At 40.4% G+C, this 24,335-nt stretch overlaps 1 protein-coding gene across 1 annotated transcript in view; it reads right to left on the reverse strand.

Annotated features, from left to right (window-relative positions):
- The window catches only part of ADCY2 (adenylate cyclase 2), a 213,628-nt gene that overhangs the window by 132,042 nt on the left and 57,251 nt on the right, over positions 1–24,335 (reverse strand). Inside the window, exon 3 of the mRNA XM_069004074.1 lies at positions 13,281–13,442. Coding sequence (XP_068860175.1) covers positions 13,281–13,442 — 162 coding nt within the window. The remainder of the gene's footprint in view (positions 1–13,280; positions 13,443–24,335) is intronic.

Genomic DNA, 24,335 nt, shown 5'->3' on the forward strand with positions numbered 1-24,335 from the left:
GCATTGTCTGCTTAGGCAGTTTGCACCAGAAAATCTTTCCCTTTCTCTCTGCACCCCCAGAGCGACTGCCTGCAGCAATCCTTCACTGTCAGGTATCAAATCAGTTCAGTAATTATGGAGCAGCATTTCCACACTTATTCTTTTGTAACTCTGATACTGATGTGGTTGCCTGAAACTCTGACACTGATCAGCAAATGTATAGTGAAAAATCAACCACCTCATCATGCAGTAATACACATGCCTGCAACTCCCAGAAGGAGACATGAAAGTTTTATGTTTTCTCATGATGACCACAACTTATGGATTCAGGGCTGATCACATCCCACATGGGGAATATGAAGGGAAGGGATGTCCAGAGGAGAAAGTGTCCCTGTGTTTTTCACTGTATAGATATTAAAGTCAAATCTTCATCAAGTTCACCAAGAAAACCACTTCCTAGACAAAAGTCATAATGCTGTTTACAAACATATGGAATTCTATTTGAAAATATGTGGCTCCGGTTTATGTCTGGCAGCCTGACAGAGGCACAGCTACTGCAGCACCACAACCCCACATCCATCCAGTTGTGGGGTGTGTGGAACCCCACACATACAGTGCATTTATACACATAACCATAGCCAACCACACAGATCAACACAGACGGAAATAACACAAGATCAACGCAGCACTCGGGCAAACACAAGCTGCACCAACATCCTGGTCCTGCTCCCCTCCCTGGCTGACCAGGATAAAAGCAATTTAGCACAGACTACATACATAGATATGTTATATATCCCTCCAGGAAGTGGCCACAGATACCCAATCTGTTCAATAGCCAGCCTTTGGACCATCATGCACTTGCACAAACAGGTCTGTCTCTGGTCTGGCTTGGACTCCCTGGTTCCTCCAGTACTTAAGCCACACCCCTCCAGTATCCACATCTCTCCAGGCCTCTACCCTCTCCAGTATCCAATGCAGGCTTATGGCCTCCTCTCCCACTCACCACTAGTGTGGCCTGACCAGCCATCACACATGCTGAGATACACACCCACAAAATACATGTGCAGCTGCCCCAGCTCTTGAGCCCCCCTGACCCATGGCCCCACTGAGTACCAGATGGTACCTAGACCTCTCCATTACCTCCACCTGCTCCACTACAAGACCTGGGACAGTGTGACACAAGGCTTCCATTCTATGGTCTCCCCACACACATAGACAGGCATAAGCACACAGAATAGGTGTTAGAAATGGAGGTTGAGAAGAAGACAGGACGAGCAGCGTGGGTCAGGGACAGGGCATGGCCAGACAACTGTACTGACCATCAGCCTGTTAACACATGGTCAACCCATTTTATTGCCTTGTTCCTCTATTCTCCCACATTTGTTCCTCCTCCAAACCACTATGATCCCCCTTTTCCCCATTTTGTTTCCTCCCCTAAACATCCCATCCTAAGTCAGTTGACTATCCAATTTGCTCTGAATAGGTTATTAGGGTTTCTCTGGCACTGTTTCCCTGCTCCTTCATATTTTTGCACATTAGCTTTTAATTAACATTGACCTAACAGCTGATCCAATCTAAGAGTCAGTGGAGTTTAGAAAGCACAGACAATGGATATCAGCAGAAGGTTGAGACAAGGAAAATATCCAAAATATCCAAATCCAGTGTGTAGAGACACATTTTTTCCAGACAGGACCAGCTGGTTGCAGCTGCAATGATTATCCCAGTAGTAATATGAGAAGTATTGGAGTCACTGCTGGGGCTGCTCCAGCAGGACTGAAATGGCTCTCCAGCACACCTTCTGCTGCCTGTGGTCTCCTCCTCTCAGAGGAGGGAAAGGGGCAGAAATTTGCCACTCAAGACCCATCAGTATCAGTCTCTCATTCAAGACCTGCACCACGCAATTCAAATGCAGAGCTGGGTTTAACACTGACTCTGCTAAGGAAAAGAGGGTTCCAAAGTGAGATCTTTATTTGTACTCTGTTCTAACCTTGCAGGAGCTTAAAGGTTACTGACAAAGCCCAGGACTGATGGTGCAGGTAGGTCCAGGGAGGATACAGAGCATGTTTACAAAGGTTACTGCTTGCTCCCCCACTGTCCCAGGCAGGCCAGCTCTGCTTGTGTGCAACCCCGGGATTTGACTCAGGAATATTTTTAGCAAATGCAGCTCAATGGAGGCTGAAATAATGTAGCTCAGAGAAAATAACTAGATAATGATTTCAGGGACTATGTGTGTGCCAAGTGCAAGAGATTCTGCAGTGACGCAGTCAATACCAATAAGAGTGGAATGGGAATCATCTCTGCATTCAGAGATCAGTGGTGCAGCATCAATAAACTGAACTGAGGTGAGAAAGTTCCAAATACCCAAGGAAAACATTTACTGCCTAAATGACTGAATAGCAGAAGAAAAAAGGTGTCATCGCTGCTGACTGAACAGCAAATAAAGCAAAATCTTAGAGCAAATAATAGAGAACATTATTAAAGATGCCTCATTACCACCTTTCAACTTTTCCATATTCTACTACTCCTACTTATCAGCATTTATGCTTTTGTCCCCATTTTCACACAGATAATTTAACTTTTCTTCTCTGTCCCCTCCTTTTTGCTGTACATTCTTTTTTATAAATTGTGGCCATTTCTGCACTTTCAAGACTTTTGAATTGTTACCCTATGCTTATTTTATTAAAAAGGAAGGGGGGAGAGGGAAAGGGGGGCAAGACAAGCCCTAAGGATCTTAACCAACCTGACTGTATTTGATGTTATGAAATAAATTAAACATGATAAATGAGTGGATCTAAATAGTCTGTTAGGGCAAAAGAACTGGGGTTGGAATGCCACCACTTCACTGCTCTGCTAGACCCTGAGGACACCGTCAGTACAGCAACAGCCTCTTCAGGTGTCGCACAGGGGGAACACCGTCTCCTCTCTCTGCTCCTGCCCACTGGCCTGTGTGAGTTGGCTGGAGCAGGCACACCACCTGGGAGCACTGCTTCTTGTCACTATGGGCTGTTCTTTCCACAGGCCAAATTTTAATGATTTACTCCACAGGCCAAGCAGGATGCATGTCTGTGTGTACATGGAAGTCAGCATCAGCCAGCATTCAGACACAGTCAGCAAAACCCCAGCAGACTTCCATTAGAAGCTAAAACTCCATCTCATCACCTACATACTAGAGGAAACACACTAGAGGATAATCACACACCTCATATTTGCATTCAGAGTGTGAAGCTCTCTCACACAAGCTGTTGCAAACCTCCTTGAATAATCCCAACAGTTTAACTAAAAGTACGTGAGTAAATGCTCGTCAGGACACAGACTTTTCCTGTCTGAAAATCATTTCGGCAGGATCTCATCTCTACATGTTTAGGGGTAAAGTGTAGCAAATAACACTAGTAAATAGGACAGACAATCCTGCTGTGGTTTGAACAACTGTTGCTGTGACAGAGATGCTGCTGAACTACCATACAGAGCGAGACAGCATTCAAGACAAAGAAGATTGTTCTAAGGTGGCCACTAGAAATCTTTTAAATGAACAAATTTCTTCAGAGCAAAACTTGATTTATCTCTTTGGAGCAAAAGTCAGTTTTGGCTTCTAAAGCACAAAAGTGTGTCTGTGTTGAAGAACTCAGAATCACATGCTCAGAATTTGACCTACTCATTTGCATTCATTAATGTTGAAATCATTTCCCCCAGTTTAATAGTGACCCAATGAACTTTCAAGTCCTTCTTTTCATCCTCTTCTGTAGCAGCGCATAGTGGCAAGAACTGTTTGAACGACAGGCACTGGGATCTGGAATAGTTAGTATTTTGCATGCATGGAAGTCATCCTACTTACAGGATCAATGAAACCAACTATTCTTGCTTAGAAGAGAGAAAAATTTCTCTGGGTCAGATTGATAAGAATTGATAAGGGTGTGGAGGGCACCAGCTCCCTTCTTCAGCATCGAGAACAAACATCTGCTGGGATCCTTTAGGGTGATTTTGCTCAAGTGTTTGTTTCCTGTCCTGCTGAGGCTCCAGTCAATGATGGCCTACCAGCCTTAGTTCTGGGCACCCATAAGCAGCTGAATCTTCTGCAGACCTACACTATTTCAACACTGGTAAGTCTTAATTACTTGTTGAAACAGACTAGAGGGCTGTGGATTAACTGTGCTATTGTATATCCAAAGACACGGAAGCTGGCCTAAGGCTCAGATTCAGACAGATCTCTGCACAGCTTTGTGTTTCCAGAGCAGCGTAAGTGCTTTCACACAGCCTGAACTCTCCAGGCCCCTGGACCTGAGCTAGCCTGATGCAGAGACAGCTTGATTACTTCAGACCTGGGTTCTTGTGGCTTCTGAGCTGATAGACTGCCACACATTTGTGAGAAAATACATCCTCAAAGGAACAAAGAAAATAAAACTGCAAATATATTCATGAACATAACTTTACGTCTGATAAACCACAGCCTATGCTGTTTGCAGACTGCTGCAATCAAAGTTGTAACTAATACTGCCCCACTCAGAAACAGGTAAGAGCTAACAGAGTCCAGGCAGGTGACCTTTGCAGCAAATATGCAGCATACGGCCTTTAGTATACTCAGAACCAGTTCTAAACTGATGGCAGATAAACATGATTTATTACACATAATTAGAGAGAGGCACAGGAGAGACATGAGTCCTTCTCAGAGAGAACAAATAATGATGCCACTCACTGGGTATGCAAGAACACATATACCTTGAGAGGGGAAAGAATATGCAGTACAATTACCAAAGGTGCAATTCCTGTGAAGAATTAGGAATTCATGGAAGCACAGAATCATAGATTCATCAGGGCTGGAAGACACCTACAAGATCATCCAGTCCAACTGTCCACCCAGCACAGCCACTGTAACCCCCTAACCCACTAAAAACCATATCCAAACCACCCAGCACCAAATCCAAGTTTACTTCAAGGTTTGCAGATTATGTCCTCCAGCTGGGTCTCTGCTGGTAAACCAGAGTGGAAGGCAGTTTTTAACTGCATGAGCATAATTTCTGTATAGCTGTTACCCTGCTCACTAGCCCCATTTTGATCTGGGCAAAGTAGTATTTTCCCAGAGCCTTGACGTGTCTTAGAGGATAGAATACATCAGGAATGTTTTGGAAGAAGCTGACACCTGACTGCTGTGTTTGGGGAAGGGAAAAGGGGTGGGAGTTTAGGCAGGTAAACAAAAGCTGGGCTGTGCTACCAGCTCCAGGGCCAGAGCACAGCTCCCCTTTTACCAGCAGCATAGCTGTAGCTGCTAAGAAAAAAACCCAAAAACATGTGCCGAAGTTTACCTCCTTTGCTTCTGGCCTCCACATGCGTATTTGGTGAGCATTAACTGAGTCCATCACGCACAGCACCTACAAGATGGGCACTTGGAGGCTGTAGTCAAGGCATTTCTGCAGCCAGCATTTTAATGAAACACATGGCAGAAGTGTGCTGAGGGAAACAAGGGCTATCCAGGGACTTGCATGAGCACACAATGCCATGAATGCACAGGAGTGCAAATTTTGGAAGATGACTGGGAGAGGAATGACTCCTGCTTGACCAGCAGCTTAGCACTGGTGGATGGCAGGGGCTTAGAGGACAAACAGAAAGATCACATCCTAATGCAGGCATCTAAAATAGATGGAGTCTTGTCGGAGACTGAAATAGTTCATGCCTCAAACATTGAGATGAAGTTTTAAAGAAGCTGCAGCCACAGAAACCTCCTTGAAGAACTTTGAACTGAAAGTCAAACTGTTGATTAGATAAAGGGAAATGCATTGTTCAGTCACCTCAGGCTGAGGGAAAGGTTTGCATCCACAAAAGGCCAAAGCCACCAGCTGCAACTATCCCCGGCTGAGTTTGGGGTGGGGGGAGAGCACAGCTCACACAAGCCAGGTTTGCACAGACTCCCCCCAGCCGAGGGGGGACGGGGAGGTTTTGGGAGCCTGGTGCAGCCTCTGGTGAGAGGCAATGAACACCCATCCTCTGATTACACAAACTGGCCCAGCTGTGGAACCCCCAGCCCCACAGGGCACATCCACAGGACATTCCAGTGAGAGGCTTGGCCCCACAGGGCTGCACGTGGTGCAACAGACCCAGAGTCTGCTGTGAGAGACTGACCCCCACCCCAGGGGGACATGGCTGGATGTGCCCACCCAGCCTGGGCATGTACACCCATGGGACTCTGTGTGCCCACCCAGCCTGAGCATGTACACCCATGGGGCTCTGTGTGCCCACCCAGCCTGAGCATGTACACCCATGGGGCTCTGTGTGCCCACCCAGCCTGGGCATGTACACCCATGGGGCTCTGTGTGCCCACCCAGCCTGGGCATGTACACCCATGGGGCTCTGTGTGCCCACCCAGCCTGAGCATGTACACCCATGGGGCTCTGTGTGCCCACCCAGCCTGGGCATGTACACCCATGGGGCTCTGGGCCTTCTGGGGGACCTTCACCACCGAGAGAGCAGCTGGAGAGGATCAACGAACATCGCTGGGATCCACGGAGTGGTGGTATTTTCCTTATTCTGACCCTGTCACTCCTTCTGTCCCCCCCACCTATTTTCTACTTCTTTCTTTCTCTCTCTCTCTCTCTCTCATATTTACCATCAAATAAAACCCTTACTATTGTCACTGGTGTATGGTCTCATTTGCACCTTAATTCGGGCAGAGGCATTTCTAAGAACCTTAAAACTGGATCATAACAGGTCTTGAACCACTGCAAGGTGGATTCCGACTCACCAGAATCTTCTCTACACAACAACAGGTGTTTGTGTTCCTGATCCATATTTTATACTGCACCAAAAGCAGCTGACAGGATGGGGAAATGTATTCACATATTGATAGTGAAAGGCATTTTTCTTCTACTGAATTCTTAAAAATAACAAGTAGACTTAGACGGTAACTCTTTGAGTACATAAAATGGCAAAGCAGCATGTCTAGAGTGAGTATCATTCACAGAATTTAATGTTCCAGCTGCAATAAGATAAGAATTAATTCACAATAAATTTGACAAAAAATACCAATCTGTAAAAGTCCTATGTAACTGAAAAGGCTGGCCAAAGTCTGTGAAAATGGAAGGGAATCAGCAAAATTAACTCAGATGAAGTAACTAAGATTCTTTACCCAAGAAAAATTATCTGAACAGGCAGTACTACAAAATTCTGAATTCATGGGTTTAACCTTTTCCTGGTAACTTATTTAGATTAAAGTCATCCTTAAAAGGATATGGAATACAACTCCCTTGCAAAAGGTATGCTGTATGGGTGACGGTTTAGTTGCTGCTCCAGCCTAGAAGTACTGGAATTTCCAAACACCTGTTTTAATTTTTTTACCATTTTGGAAGTATAGTAGCCTCAAGATTGAGCATTCTGACATAGACATTTTATAATTTCAGGGACATACTGAAGGATTGGGGTCTTGTTCAATGTATTAATTTATATTTTGGAAAATTAAAGTTGCTAAATGAAATTGTCATTTTTAGAATAAGAAATGTAAGCTAAAGTAGCATGAAAGTGATAAACAAATATTCACTGCTGATAAAAATATTAACTTAAATGAAGCTGACACAAATGTCAATGTGATCCTTTCAGTAAAGCTTAAGAATCAATGCTAACTGGAGTTATGTGATAACTCATGGAGATATTTCCAGGATTAAAAAAAAGGAGGCATTTATTAGTTATCTTCTGTGCTTTGAGGATTTCCTACACATCTCACCAGATCTATTTTCCATGCATTTCTTAGATGCTGATTTTGGGCTGCAGGTAAACGGTGCTTTTGAAAACCCACATGGCCACCTGCACACATGATTTCATTTCACAGTAACAGTTCTAGGACTTTGCTGAATCTACCATCACATTACGTATTACAGGTCTTCCCTTTAAAGCCTCAGGAACTTTTTGGAAGACGTCCACATTGTGCATGTTTATGCTTAAACACTATGAAATGCAATTATACGTTCTCCTACATATCTATGATCTTCTAGGCAAGTGGCCTCTTCATAAGCACATCCAAACTGTACAGATTGACTTAAAGAATGAGTGAAACCCAAAGTACATCTGCTGATTGTGAAAATTAGGTAAAACCCCACAGCAGATGGCATTTCAATATCTGCCTAGATTAAGCATAAAATCAAGTACAAAGAAAAGATGCAATAATAAAAAATATGCCTGCTTCACTGTGCTATGCAGGACAGAGCCTTCCTCTCTCAAAGTGGCTCCCAGCTGCTGCACAATGTGCTGAGCCAGACTGTTGGAGAGAGCAAAGGGAACAAGGCACAAAGTACAGGACAGTGGCAGCTGCTGCTACAAGGAGTAGAGCCTCCCTCCTTCCATGGCGGTCACTGCCCTCCACACCTGCAGCAGGAACAGCAATTCACCCCGTGAAATTAAGCAGCAGGAAGCAGGGGTTGTTTAAGCTGCATTACCTTCATGAATAACCCCTTCTTCCCCATCTCCTTCAAAAAAAGGTATTCAAGGAAAACAGATAAATTCAGCCCACAGTAACAGCTTTTAGACATTCAGACTGAATGAAGTTCCTATGTGCTTTAAACTTTCACTGTGCAGCTTTACAGCCTCAGGGGTTGTACAGCACTGGATGTACTTAAAGACATGGGCTTTTTTCCCAGACTTTTTTAATAAACATGATTTTTTCTTGCACCGTGTGATAACAGCATAAACCAATTCCTACTCTATTTCTGAGCCCTAGAGCTGTACATTTTCTTCTTTTATAAGTCAATGAATACTGATGATTTTTATTTTTATTTTTCTGCTGTGCCACTCTATTACATAAAGCAGTTTTTTGTAAATATCATCACCTATTAAAGTTATTCAGTTAACCAATGAGTTTAAATCAGTGTTCTAAACAAAAGGTATATGTCTTTTGCATAACATACTGCATGGGGATTAGAACCTCTAAATATATATTACAGATGATGTGTTTTCCATCTTGGAAAAACCTGCTACATTTCTGATTATGAGCTTTTGCTATAACTTGTTTCAAGATGTGTAGTGATGAAGATGGCTTTTTTTTTTTTTTTAATAGAGCCACATTCCCTTTTTCAATTCACTGTTGTTTGGTTTGTTTTTTTTCCTGAATAGGCCATAGCTATTGATTTTTAATTTTGTAAGAGCAGACCTCAGCTTAACTGATGGAAAATGCACAAGATCTTGTGCATGTAGCCTTGGAATTTCCCAAATCAAACATTCCTGAAAATAAATATTAAGAATTATCCAGGTTACGAGATCACACACACAAAGACTTTTATAAAACTTGTTACAAATTATTTCCTTTTTGCTGTATGCATTCCTGAACAGAATCCAAAGCTAATATAAAATTGTATGTATGCACACATGCATTCTGCCTAGCTGTAGTTTTGTGCCTCTAAAGGCGACCCCTTTTACAGAGCTGAAAGAAGCCACCAAAAAAATCCTCTAAGGTAAAGAACAGTACTTAAAAAAAGAAAAAAAAAAGAGTTTTTAAGTGATTTAGCCAAGGTTTGGAAAACACTTAGCCACAGCTCATGAAAAATGATTGCAAGACCAACAAAATTGCTTGCTGAGACAGTAAAACTAAAAGACTAAAACAAAAAAATCGCACTCCTCATATAAATCATAGGGAAAAAGAAAAATGGAAGCTTATAGGATGTTTAATTATTTTGGTTACCTCCTTTTTTCAATAGATTAAGAACAAAATTACCTCTAATGATAGTATCAAGCCATTAGTTGACTAGTTGATAATAGTGCAGCAAAAACACAAGTATTTGATTAGAATCTGTTCTGTTTTGGGAAAAAACAGGTTATGTGTTTATAGCAAGAGGCGGCAGTTAAATATTTTCCATTCCAGAAATAACTGAAAGGGATGTTAAAGTCGTGAAAGCCTTCTGAGCCAAATGCCTTAACACCAGAATTAGAGTCATGTTCTCTTAGAGCAGTCCTGAAGCACAGAGAACAACATCCTCTGCTTGGCAGTAGGATTCTCACCTGGAAAGAGGGGGCAGAGTCCCAGATTCCAGAATGTGTGCCTAGTAAAGGTTAGTTAAAATTTTCAACAGAAAAAAGCCCCAAAACATACATACACAGTTATGTATGAACTGAGGCTGGAACACAGGACTCTTTTTCCCCCTTCCCGTCAGAGATCCCACAGCTGTGCACTAAATTCCCCACAGAAGAGCACGGGGAGAGTGTGCTGGGTGTTTCACTGTAGAGGCTGTGTCTCGCTGCTGAGCAGGGCAGTACACTGACCCCTTTGTAGACCTGGCCCCTATTAGCATTTGGCACAGCTGCAGCTGCTCCTGGCATGCTCCTCTAAGGCAAATGCCCACGCTGCAAGAAAGATGTTGATGAAGCACAAGTGAGGACTCAAAGAACAACTGTGAAAGTGATGAAAGGCTCAGCTAGTGCAAAAGCAGGCAACTCATTTATTTTACTGACAAAAAGGTTATGAGGCAAATTCATGATAGTCTAGAAGCACTCTCATGGGAGAAACAGAAATTGGATCCTGTTGGGTCTGTCAGCCGACTGGCCAAAAAAATGAGATCCAGAAGCTGGATGACAAGGCTTGACAAATTCCTACTACGAAAGATGAACAGAATTCTAACATTGATGCTCAACAGCCGTGGAAAAAATATGAAGGCTCGAGGAAGCACATCTCCATCATTCTCCATTTTTAAACCAAGGTGCATTCCCTCGCCTGAACGACATGTAGGTCAAACAGAGACTAGCTCATGTAAGCAGCAGGCAGTCTGTTGAAGGATTCTTTATCCCAACAAGAGGCTTTTATCTCAGTATCTTTAACTGCAACTGACACTGGATAATCAAGAGCATCCTAAGCTTTTTGGCTTTAGGGAAGCCACTTTTTTGATATAAAGTCTTTCAGAGGATAACAAAGGAATAGAAAACCAGTCAGATATGCTCTGCCAAATTTCAAAATGAGCAAATGCTTTGGAACATTGATTTTTCTCTACTCATAGACTGGAGGTATGATTAACTTTTAAAATGCTACGGGATGCCAATCAGTCACTGAAAGATGCTGAAAAATTGAAGAGGGTCCAGCAGAGGCCTATCAAAACCATTATAAGGCAGGAGAACCTGGCATAAGAAGTGAGACTGAAAGAATGTTTGTTGAGCCAAGAGAAAGCTCAGAGAAGATACAATGGAAGTCTCAAAACACAGGAAGTAATTATAAAGGAGATGCAGGTATTCTATAAAGAAGAATGTTTGCTACATATACAAGATATATATATTATAATATCCTATATCAGCTTAAGGTATACAATTGACAAATGTTATTTCTTTTTTTAGTGCAGTCGGTATCTCTAGTCTAAGCCCTTATTTGTGGTCTCGATTTTCAAAAGCAAAGAGCACAGAACAAACATTTTTTTGCTTACACTCCAAAGTATAAACAATAGTAATCTAAGAGTGTACAGAGGGCAAATGAAAGGAAATGAGGGAGCATCATCTAGTCCTTTCCACAAATTTGCAAGAATGCAGTGCACTCAGGACTTCCAGTAACTGCCAAGCTATTCGTAACACTTAACATGTTTTACAAAGACAGAATAGAAAACTCTGGTAACAACCCGGAAACAAAGCACTCTTAACGATTTACACATTGCAGAAAGACTGCCATTCTTTCTGAATGAAACAGAAAGTTACAGGAGAGATGAAAGACAGTAATTGTGCCTCACAGACCATGATTTCTTTTGATTCTGTAGATGTGATGTGTCTAAAAATACAGTATCTTCTGAAAGTATTGTTTTAGATATACCAAATGTTGATGATCTAGAAAGACAGGCAGGAAAAATAAATAATTTTTGCAAACAGCAACTTTAACCCAAAACTGTTTTAGAGAAGGAGTGGCAATCATTAATACCGCTTTAGCCGTGCATCTAAAAAGCCATAGGTTGACAAAAAACCAAAGAGTAATATTCTCCCTGGTTTATTCCACTACAAATATCAATAACTGTATTACTGAATTATTTAAATACTATATTAACTACAGGTGACCACAGTTCTTGCTTAACATAAAGCGTAACTTCACAACCTCCACAAAAAACCACTCAACTAATCCAAATCAGCAAGAGAAAAGCAAACCTACCTTGCTCATCATTTAAAACTTATACAGAGAATTACATCTTAGAACATATTTTGTTTACCAGACTTCAATTACAAAATTCTATAGAACACAATTTTGCCGTCATAGCTGGAAATAAAATGTATTTTCCTGAACAACAAGTTACAAGGCAGGACGTTTGTAAAATCACTGCAATTATCCTTTGAGACACAGTGTTTTAAAAGGTAAGTAGAAACTATTATTTGCTTTGTTCTTAATGCTATTCACAATAAATAGTACAATGTCTTTCCTGTTCAAGTAGTATGTTTATAAAAATGTGTTCACTTTAAAGCTTCAGTATCATTTTGATGCAAAAGTTAAAATAATTCTGTTTCCTTAACATGGCATAACTATACTAAAAAACCAAACCCATGTATCTGTTTTTCAGAATGAAATCTTATGTTTTCCTTAAAAAATACAAATTTCTATCAATGACAGCTGGGCTCATCACAGTGCTACAACTAAAACTGTAATAATTCACCATTTAAAAGATCTTCTGTAAAACAGTAAGGAAAAACAACTAATATTTGGATTTTTATAAAGTAATAATCTGCAGTATGTCATGTGGTAGATTGTCAGAGTTGAGTTACAATCCAAGACACAACTGCAAACACAGATGGGTTCCCAAAATGTCATGGAGTCTGGAGCCAGCCAGTCTCCTTCAATCATTGGGACCAATCAGGGAGAGGCTGTAAAATTCCTATAAATGGCTGAGAATTACAGAAGGAGGACAAGACCTACAGCAGGCTTGCAGAGGGCAGTGTCTCCCCAGCAGATCTTTAACCACACAGACTTGAACGCATTCAAAGGAACAATCTCAAAGATAACATTTTGATGCCTGGAAAAAATCCTTGGTCTTGAAAGCAAGGCCTTAACGAGGTGAGGAGATGAACAATGTGGTTTACAAACCAGAGGGGTAATGCATCTACCACAGTACAGCTCCACCACATATTTTTTCAACCAATATAAGTTTTTACATTGGTAAGTGCTATGTGGTTGTAGATTCCACCACTTTCGTGTGTAATTTAGGAAGACATAGCATTACTGACACCCTCATTATTAGAAAGAGAATTACCTGTGAATTAGCAATTCAGAAATCAAGACAGAAGTAAGTTTATACTCCCAAGCACCCACTAAGGCACTCCTGGCTCATTTACCAGGCCATTCAATGCACAGTTAATCATTAACTCCACAAAGCACCTACCTGCCAAACCAAGTGCTCCTTTACAACAGCTGAACCTGACAGACACACGCTCAGCACAATCGTGTGAGATGCAGAGGTCAGGACGCTGGCAACTATAGCATCCCTCATGTTGAAGGGCAGCATGGTGTACACCACAAAAATGATGAACAAGAAAAATGATACCTGTGCAAGACAGAAAGACAAAAAAGAAGCATGTCAAATTTACTTCAGAATAACATTAAAAAAAATAGCATTTAATTTTGAACTGGCTTCAGCATAAAGTTACACCCCAGTTTTTCACAGGAAAGTCATTGCTAACCACTGAAGAAAACTATTTAGAAAGAATTGATTTTTTAAGAGTCTTGGAAAATTTACAGTATATTAGGCTTAAGAAGTACAGTTGCAAGAAACTAAATCATGGTTTCAGATACAGAATACTCCAAACTTTTCAAATATAACTTCAAATTTATACTTTCAAATTTTTATTTTTATTAATATTCTGTTTACAAATAAAGGGTAGTTCTCCCAGGACTGGTAAATTCTGATTGTGACCTGCTTTACAAAATAATCTGTCAAACACCTCACAGAGCCTTAATTTGAATAGAGAGAGATTTTTTACATCCTGATAAGCTAAAAATTCAGAATTTAATTTATATGACATTAGGCAAAAAAAAAAAGCCCAAGTTCAGCCAACCATTTCGGTTTAACAAGATTGTATTTCATGTGTATCTGCATGACCTATGTCAAATTTCATAAAACCAGTACATTTTAAGGTAATACATTTATTTAGTCATGGAAAACAGCTTCAGAAAATCACAGTCCATATGCAGACTTTCCTGTCAGCCTCTTTTAAAGGGTACTAGTATCCAAACAAACCTTATGGAACAAATGTACAGCCCAAACCATAACAGCAAAAGGGATTCCTTCACTATAGATAGAAAATATATATTTGATGGTATGCTTATGTTCCAAACCCCACGACACATTTGAGAAAATGTAACTAGATTTGGGACACAGGTTTTGCACGCATAAGTAAGTAGGTGATTCTGAAAATGTGTCAGCTTGTATCTCCATGTAAGGCTTTCCATCAGTTTGAGTTGACTTGAAAGCCTATTCACCATCCAGCAGTTGTATACACACAGTATAGGACTCAGAAAGCTCCCATGCAGCTATCAGCAAGAGTAATTTGCTGCTCACTTCCCTTGGTGTCAGTCTGTGTTCTTCACATCTTCATGTGATAATTACATAGTCAAAACTGAACCCGAAGGCATGTGCATCTACAGAACAGTGGAGGCATTCTTTTCCATCATGGAGACAGAACTGGATGGAAAAGACTTCTCCAGTTCTGTTATCCATTCATCTTTCTCCAATCCCTCCATTAAGATCAATCCAGCTCCTTCCTGATCTCTCATACCCTTTTCAATGCTACCAGCTCTCCCATATGCTCAAGACTCAAATAGTTCAAAGGCATGAAATGAAAGAGAAATACAAAGGAAATGACGGATAATAAGAGAATTCAGCAAGAAAAAAGCAAAGCTTTTGCTTTGCCTCTATACTCTTCCAATCTATCAACAGAGAGCACAAGAAAAAAGAGTGTTTGATACCTGGTTGGTTTCAGTCCTCCCTAAAAGTTTCCATGGCAGTCAGATGTCAGTAAAACCAACAGCAAAAAAAAGGGTGTACAAACTTGGTCTAGGTAAGAGAAGGGTTACGCCACTATGATGTTTTAAAACTGTCCTGGGCTGAGGAAAGATCAGCTGTGATACTGCCATAACCAACTGATAATCTTAAAACTTGGGAAAGATGTAGAAAGCTCTGTAGAAAGAAAAACAGAGCATGCCTTTGAAAGGCTGAGAAAAGGGGTAAAATTCATCAGCTTCACTTTAATTCCTATAGCAGTAACAGACAATAATAATGCATACACAGCAATTCATAACCAACAGTCCTGGAAGTTAAGAAAAACATAGCTAACAGCTAATGTGATTTTGCTGAGAACAAATCATGTTAAGCAATCACGTATTCTGTCATGAGGGCAGGCATCAGTATAGGGGAAAACCTAAATAAAGAGTTAGGCAGCAACAAGGGATGTGAAAGGTCCTCTAATAGCAGCATAAGATAAACAGATGTGAAAGGCAGAATACCCTACTAGCATGTAAGACCAACTGCCTAAAACACGTTTCCAGCTAAAGGCCAGGCTGGATGGGGCCCTGAGCAACCTGGTCTAGTGGAAGGTGGCCCTGCCCATGGCAGAGGGTTTAGAAGAAGATGATCTTTAAGTTTCCCCCAACCCAAACCATTCTGTGATTTTATTATTAAAAAACAGTTTGAAGAAGAATCCCAGATCCAAGTCCCGGAAGAACGATTTCAAATGCCCCCATTCTCCGTGATTTTTTATGAAAACAAGTTTTTGTTGTTTCCAAGTCTAGCTTTCTCATTGCCTATGTGGCATTCACATATTTGTGAAAATTTTATTATTAGAAAATAAAAATACATTCTTCTTTAACTGGCTTGTCTCAAAAAAATATAACTTGAGTATTTTTTGATATCTGACTTTATAGCCAAACTAAAGGATTCACTTAATTTGTGAGATACAAGCTAAGTACTCTTCAAAACTCATTAGTGGATGTAAGACAGAATATGATGCTGTTGCTTTTCAACTTTGACATAAACAGACTACTAAGCATGTGAACAAGATTTTGACATTTTGCAATGCTTCTAGTGATATCAGCTGTATCAGCTCCAAATTCCTTGTATATCTGTAAACAACTGTCTGTTCTATAAGTTACCTCACTGCTTTCCTTGCCCAAAATAAATGGATAATTTCAACATTCAGCAACTACAAACAGAGAACACTTTTAGGAGGTTCAACTCCTCTTGACACTACATGTTCAAATAGGCTGGGTTGCACAGGAACTGTGTTAAAGAACACTTGATTAAAAAAAATCGACCTGTCAATTCTTGTATTTGCATATATTTGCAGTCTTGAAATTTGGTATGAGAATGCTGTTGCAGAGCAGGACATCTATCAGTCATGCTAAGACAGAAACTCTCCTCCAAATTACATGTAGGAAATGCCACCTGTCAATTGCTCTTTAATTCTTGGCCACACTTGCTTTTCTTCTATTTCTAGTAGGAGTCTAACGACTCAAGAGAGCTCCTTTTATCCCAGAGGTTGCTTTTTCATTTCACGATGGCTCCAAAGTGTTTTCCCCACGTAGCCTGAAATAAGATGCTTCTACCCTTCATCTTGATCACAGACATACATAGTATGTAAGACTTGGGACCTTCAACATATTTCAAAATGCTAGTGTATTTAAGTTTAATAAAGTAGAAGTTAATACACAAAGGCTTTTGAGCAGGTAGAAAGAGGAACAGGCTTCTTGGTCTGAGTCACAGCCTGCAGAATGGTCAATGGCCCTTGCCATTGATCTTTATCATGAATGGCCCTTTCCATTATCATTTGGTAAGAACTGGCAGAATATTGCTGATACTAACATTAAAAAGCAGTGATGCCAAGCTCTGAAAGACCCCACTATCTCATTGCAAGACTTGCTAATGCTAATGATCACAGCATGCCTGCACTTGGAGCGTGTTCCTGTCAGTAAACACAGCGTTAATTTACGTGCACTATTTTTGACACTATTAAAAGTAGCCCACTCCACCAAACTGTGCCATAACCACAAGGCCTGTCGCTGTTACGTTGGAAGCAGACTTTCATGTGAGTCATCACTACAACTGCCTAGCTGAAACACACTTTTTGTCCTGATCTGAACTTACATTGCTTTAGGAGTTTGATTCTCAGATACTTTATCCATGAGTTTATGTTATCCATACCTTGGAGATGGAAGTACTTGCACATTGATGGTGTGCATCACAGCAGGTAGCATTCACTTTTGGTTAACACTCTTGTAACATCTTACACAGAAGTATGTGGCTTTCCTGCTTTGATTGAGGGGTATCCAGGACCCTGGCCCATCACTCTTGACTGTCCGAGCTTAGCAAACTCTGAGTGGGTTTGCTGCTCTCTGTATTTGTTCTCCCATACTTCAGTAGGGCCACATTGTCATCTGTTATGTGAGCAGTTCTTTTCCACAGAAATTTAAAGGACAATGCACTGCCCTAGTGTAGCTGACTAGATGGGTATGTAACAGACAATTTTTTCTGCAGATTTTTTGCAGCTGCCTTCAGAAGGGCAGCAAAAGTTCTCGTACAGATTGCTGTAGTGAAGCCACTGGAGAGAGCTGGACACCAAATGGTACAATGACACCATGGTGTGGGATATCAGTGATGATCATGAACCCTCACAAAAACTCATTCTTGTCACAGAACACAACATAAAACTATGAGTAAACATCTTTGTGCATCATGCAAAATGAAAGATTCAGGCTGCACAAGATAGAGAATTAGATCCTTCTTTAAATTAAACACATTCTGAGCATTTTTCATGTTGGCAGTTTTGTCCCAGCCTAGATGTATATTGGCTACTACAGCCTTTAATCTGTACTGTTGGCTGTGACCTAGGAGAACTGGTATGAAGGTGATAATATTTGGTGTTTCACAGACATTGCTATTGGAAATGTCACTAGTTTGGACTGTGATGGCACAAACTACAGTGGACCCGCGCCATTAATCAATCTATGCTGGGTTTTGTGGACACAGCCTATTCTCAGAAACTTTGTCTCCCTTGTGTCACCAGTTTCTACTCCTGAGTGGGGTTGCGTTGAACGTAATGAGTATGTGGAGTAGAAATTTTAACATCTTTTACACATTCAAATTGTCTTTCCCAGCACAGGATATCACAGGGGATGTTGTTTTGGCACTGAGCACAACTGCAAAAAAGATACTAATTCATTTTATACAAGTAATGTTCCAACAATGACTCACAATTTGTCACCTAGACAGCCATTTTTTTAAACTGTGTTAAGATGGTTGATCAAAACTGGCTTGGCATGTGTAAAACTCACTCAAGCTAATGTTACTCTGACCAGAATTTCCCCTTGAGGAGTCCAATACGTTGGCACTGAAGCTGGCCTGCAAATCTAAATGTACCATTTCAGTATGAGTAAGGGGAAAGCAGTGCTTTGGACACAGCCAGCAGTAATGAGGCCACAGCTAACAAAATATCTGTAGTTCTTTGCGACAACTGAAACAGTGCTGGCTTTTCACTGTGTAATCATAATTAAACTGTAAAGACTACAAAAACTCAAACTAACTGGTCAGCCCACTACAGGATCACTTTCAGAGGTTTTTCAAGATTGGTTTCCCCCTTGCTGTGTAACGGGAGTAAAAAGTCATCAGCCAGTTGAAGAACTTTCCCTTGCAAACACACTAAGATTCTAGCCACTGATTTCAAATGTTGCCTGTATACCTAACTGCACAGAAGACACTCTAGCTTTCATAACATTTGGTACAACCTACTAATCTTGACAAATAGTTACAAATACTATGTTCATGGTTTAATACCATATATGTTTTACAGCATCAGAAGGGTATTTATACAAGCTATAAAGTATATATTAAAACTTTATGTTGGCAGAGTAAAGGTTGCAAATATGTAAAGCTCTTTGACACTGTACTTCTGAATTCCAGCCCTTAACCTTCTAAAAGGCAATGTTCAAAGAACAAAACTAGCTACCCACATAAAACAAAAAAATTCACTGAGTACTAAAATCAGCCTCTGTTCTGAGTCATCTATAAAAACGCTTAAATTATGAAAACATTGGATAGGTGAAGCTGGAAGTGTTCACCAAATCCTGAAACACCAGAAGAAAGGGCACTCAATGAAACTAAAAGGTTGGTTGAAAAAAGGTGAAAAGGAAGCACACCTTTACCTAGTGGATAGTGTCCTTCTTGAACTTTCTGACACAGTAAGTTGTAACACACTATCAGGATCAAAAAGATATTAAAAAAAATCATGGACACCTTATCCATAAACCAACAATCAAAAATAGGGCAGGGAAATGTATCCTCTGATGTCACTAACACACATGCAGAGGCTGGGCAAGGTAGGAAGGAAACTGACCACACAAAGTGATCAATTTGGTGTGTTGCCTTTCAGAAGCAGCTTCTTTTGCAATTCTTGGAGACCCATTACTGTGCTGGATGGACCATGGCCTTACCCTGCAGGAAGTTCTTGTGTTCTGGTGCTAAGAGTCAAAAGAGCTTCAGAGGAAAAGAAAAAGATACAGCAGTTATGACACAGTACCCTCCCTGACTTTAAAATAAAGCAAGGTAATTCAGAGAAAGAACTGAAAGCCCAGCGAGACTATGAACAGAAAGACCTTGTAGAACCATTCCCAAGTTACAAGGGAACTGGGAAAGACGAACTTTGAGCAACAACAGGATGAAACATACAAGAAGCTAAATACTGATTTGTACAAAACCAATGTTTCTCAAGTGCCTGGTATGCCATAAACCTCAAGAATAAAGTCAACAAAGAAGATTTGTTTATGATTCACTCCACAAAATTATGTCCACAATAAATTATTACTTCACTGTTTTCACCAAATATAAAGGTTTTTTTTCCTATAGTTGTCATAGAAGTAGTAAACAACTCTGTAAATCAGGCCCTGTTCTTGATCATAGAGAACTCTCAAACTAATAATTCCTTTATTTTGTGCACAGCTCTGGGCTTAAATGTCATCAGGACACAGTCATTACAGCCTCTGCCAAAAAATTAACAACCATTAGCAAAATGGGACAGAATAAAAGCAAGTTGATTGCACTAAAATGGATATTTTAAAATAATTTTACAAAAAGAGACCTTCAAATGTGCTCCTAAAGTCACATATTAATGTGACAATAAGATGAAAGACTCCAGAAAAGAAAAGAAAATTCGTATTTCAAAGAATCAGGATATAAACTGATTGCTTGCTGTCTACTGTGTGATTGCTTTCTGTGTCACAGAATCTTTTCTTTCACTGAATGGGATCAGTAACACAGACATGAGATTTTGAAGGAGTGACCCAAGGAACATCAGCAGTGACTCACCAATTCATAACAATTTTTGGTCCTTCCTGCTACAGAAAGAGGAGACTGAGCTACCGTCATCTCTAGTAGATTTGAGATTATTCCTGAACACACTCAGAAAATAAAGAATTTAGTTTACCTCCTAACACCTGTTTTTACCATCATTCTCTTCCTCACTTAATTCTCCCCTTTCCACTGTATCTTTCCACCCTTGTTTCAATCACATTGTAGTCTAAGTAGTCAACAAGTCAGATGTGCTGTGCTGCACCACTGCTGAATCCCTGCAAGCGGAAAGACAACTTCATAACGCACCATCTAACCCAACAATGGCATCTGTTTGCAATGATTTGAGACTCTTAACTGCACCAGATGACAATAAGCCATGCCTTTGTTTTTTTCAGTGATGAGACAAGTGAAAACCATCAGAGATAGTGAATTCATTGTTCATCCTTGTTATTTTCCCCTCCTGTGTTTTCCTGTGTTAAATATTAAAATCAGAAACCCACAACTGCAGCAATAATTCCTGATCATCACAGCAAGCACTTTCTCTAAAATGGACAGTTGATAACCTCTTTCAAGCAATCATAATATTTTTTTTTTAATCTAAGGACAGTGAGAAATGTATTAGAACATGTTACTAAAACCAAAGCCTTGTCTTTCTACGCCACCATAAAAATAAAACCAAATGTATTTCTTTCTGGCTAAGACCATGCTGCATCCTATTCAGAACAATACCATACAAGTCTAAACTGCAATTAAATTAACACGTTTTAAAAGTGAAAAGATCAAAATGATTAGACAGCATATGTAAACAGACTCAAAGCCAAAGCAATAAACTGCAATTTCACATGGACTATTAAGGAGGTAATTTTACAACACTCAAGCACCCTACCTCAAATTTGAAGGGAGTCAAATAAGAACATACATTGAAAATATTTTCAAAGTTTCTATGACAAGACATACACAACTAAAACATACGATACTTTAAAACCTAATCTGGTTAGAAAGGACATGAAAATCCATGTTAAGGCATGCATGCTCACACATACACAGAAAATAGGAGCTGTGACAGCAATTAATTAAAATTAAAAATCAAATGGACTAGTACTACAGAAGAAGAATATACCACATTTCAGGAGATCCAAGGAGTTTTTTCTACAGCTTAGATATAAAAGAGGGCTAACAGTCAATTTTACCAACTATTATAAGAGAAAGTAAAACTTGTTAATTCCAACAAAAGAAAAGCAGAACCATCAAATAAAAATGCCTGTTCTCTACCAAGGGAAAAACTAAAGGATATGTTTACATCGTGCTAAACAATAATTGCGGTACAGTTTCATGTTCTAAAATATTAGCTCACAAGTATATAAAGCCACAGATACTAATGTTGAGACATTTTGGAATAGCAGGTCCAATAAAACATGCTCAAGCATCTTATAAGAGTTCATGATTATGTATGTTTATTTTCCATACTTCCTAAACACCAAGTTAGTTCCAGAGAACTGAGGTAAAATTAGATTGGTAAAAGGTAAAAGTAGGAAGTGAAAGCAGAAAATAAATGGTCAATTTTACACAGAGGACTCAAAGAATTTATTCAATACCTTCCTAAGTGTTTAATAAAAAAGAAGAGGAAGAGTGATGTGGCAATGATTGATGCGGTTTTAATATTGTTCAGGGTATTCAAGAACAGCAAAACATGGGAAAAGTTGCAGAAGTGATTCACGCTGCTGTGACTAGGCCATAGCAGATGAAATCCAATACAGTAAATGTAAAATAGGAATGGAGAACAGAACTTTAACCAAACACTTCCAGAAGTGGGCTTTACCTTACTTTCTACATCCCCTGAAAAAGATACAAGACTCACTGTGAATAGCTCTTTAAAAAAAGAATGATAGAAGGGGCTGAAAAGGCAAATAAAAGGACAGCAATTATTAGGAAAAGAATAGAGAATCAAGCATCGTGATGGCATTGTATGAATCCATGATGCGCACATTTCTTGAATAGTTCACGCACTTCTCCCCCCATCGTAAAAAAAATTCAAAGCCGAAAGAAACCATGTTGGTAACATCTCCCTCAGCATTCTCTTCTCTACGCTGAACAGCCCCAGGTCTCTCATCCTGTCTTCAAATGAAAGATGTTCCAGTCCCTCAGTCATCTTTGGGGCTCTCCACTGGACTCACTCCCTTAAAACTGTGTTGCTTGTGTGCTGGGGAGTGAGTCCAGGACTTCAGATTTGATGTCACCAGTGCCAAGTAGTGGAAAAGGATCACCTCCCTTGGCCATTAGGAAGTGTGTAGCTCTTCTTAATGCAGCCCAGGGCATGATCACACAACCAGCTCCAGTACCACCTAAAACCCTGAGGAAGTATAAGCCCTGACAGACCCATGCCTCTGACATACTGACCCACAGGAACATTGCAGCCATCAGGGTAGCCTTAACAACACACTGAGTAGCCCTGGAAATCTGTGTTCATGATTGTCAGAGAACCCACCAAGAGCAGTGCTTGAAAATAAAGAAGGAACTGAAGCAGGAGCACACAGATGGTAACACTGAGTAGCCATTTTCTTTACATATCAGAAGCCCTCCTCTCCTTGAGATACTCAAGTGTCAGGAAAGGGCAACACGCCCTGGTGAGCTGATATTTGCTGTGACAGGTGTCAGAATGAAGGGAAAATAACCAGACAGTGATAAAGGGTCATGGTTGCGGTATATCTGGTGGAAAAATTTAGATGAGTGAAGTGCCTGAACAAAGAAACTTGGGAGTTCCTTTGCACAAATCAACAGGCTCATATAGCAGCGCAAGCCAGAAACTGCTGCAAAAGAAAGACATGGTAAATTGATATGACTCTGCTTACATAAACCTGATAACCTGAATAGATGTTTTTTTGCAAATTATGGTTTATTCTAAACATATATTTTTAGGCAAAACAGAAAAGAAACACAAGGCCAAGAAAAGGAGACTGTTAATGACTGTCATGAAATACTGTGACTGTGTACAGTGGTAGTAGCATAATATTAATGGGAAAGGAAGGAAACAGATCTCTTCTTTAGGAGAGCTGACAAAATAGGACATAACACCTCCTTGGGAAATTTTATTAATCATAGAAACAACATGCCTAGAAGTGTATGACATCAAAAGAGGGGACAAAATCATGTTCAAAGAAACTAAACTGTGAGGGGGAAAAAAAGGAAGAAAAAAAATCACAGCATTTTTCATGAGGCTAAAACAAGTTTTGTACCACTTACTCAAAAATCTGTGTTATTTCCCTGTGACATCTGTCTTTCCGGAAGATTTTCAAATTGTCTGCTAAAACTTTCCCGAAGACTTTAATACAGGATGAAATTACCACTCTGGTTCTTGCACAGTGCCTTTAGGACCTCAGCCTTTTCCCATTGCTCAGAGCTTCCTACTTGCAACATTGGCTGTTAGGGCCATGGGCCTGAAATGCCAACCCAAACAGTGTTGCTGTGCTGGGCTGCATGGAAAAGGATTGCCACTGGCTTGGGTATCACCTCTTTCCCCCCCACCCTTTTCCCCCTTGTCAGCTGTGGGGTTTGATTTATATTAGGGGACCCAATAACAAGCATCCCAGGATCTCAGCAGCCGCTGACATCAGCGTGTTCCAACGAGCACTGCCAGCATCCCATGCAGGAACAATCATCCAGGAGTCTAAACAGCTCCTGAAGAGAACCACACAGTCACTACAGGGTTAAGTATCACAGGGAGAGCTACATGCTGCACTAGAGGGGACAAACAGGAAAGGATGCTGATCTGGGGTGCCCCTGATGCTTCTCCTCCCAACTGGACACTGGGAAGAGTTTGTGTTCTCACTTTTCTGGATCTTTCCTATTTTGTTTCTCTTCCTTCACCATTAGAGTCAACACATGCCATCAGCTATAAACCCTGCCAATAAATCTTTGTGCATGAGAACTTGCCCCAACATCTATTACTCAACATTGTCTTCCCCTCAACTTTTGAAGCCTCCAAAGTGATTTCTAACTTCAGAAAGTAGTCAGATTTTGATAGCCACTAAGGTGACAGCCTTTACATGAACACTGGGGACCAACAGTGCTAGCAACCTGGATGCTTCTTCCTTAGGAAGGAAG

This window comes from Aphelocoma coerulescens, chromosome 2, assembly GCF_041296385.1.
Source record: "Aphelocoma coerulescens isolate FSJ_1873_10779 chromosome 2, UR_Acoe_1.0, whole genome shotgun sequence".
NCBI lineage: Eukaryota > Metazoa > Chordata > Aves > Passeriformes > Corvidae > Aphelocoma > Aphelocoma coerulescens.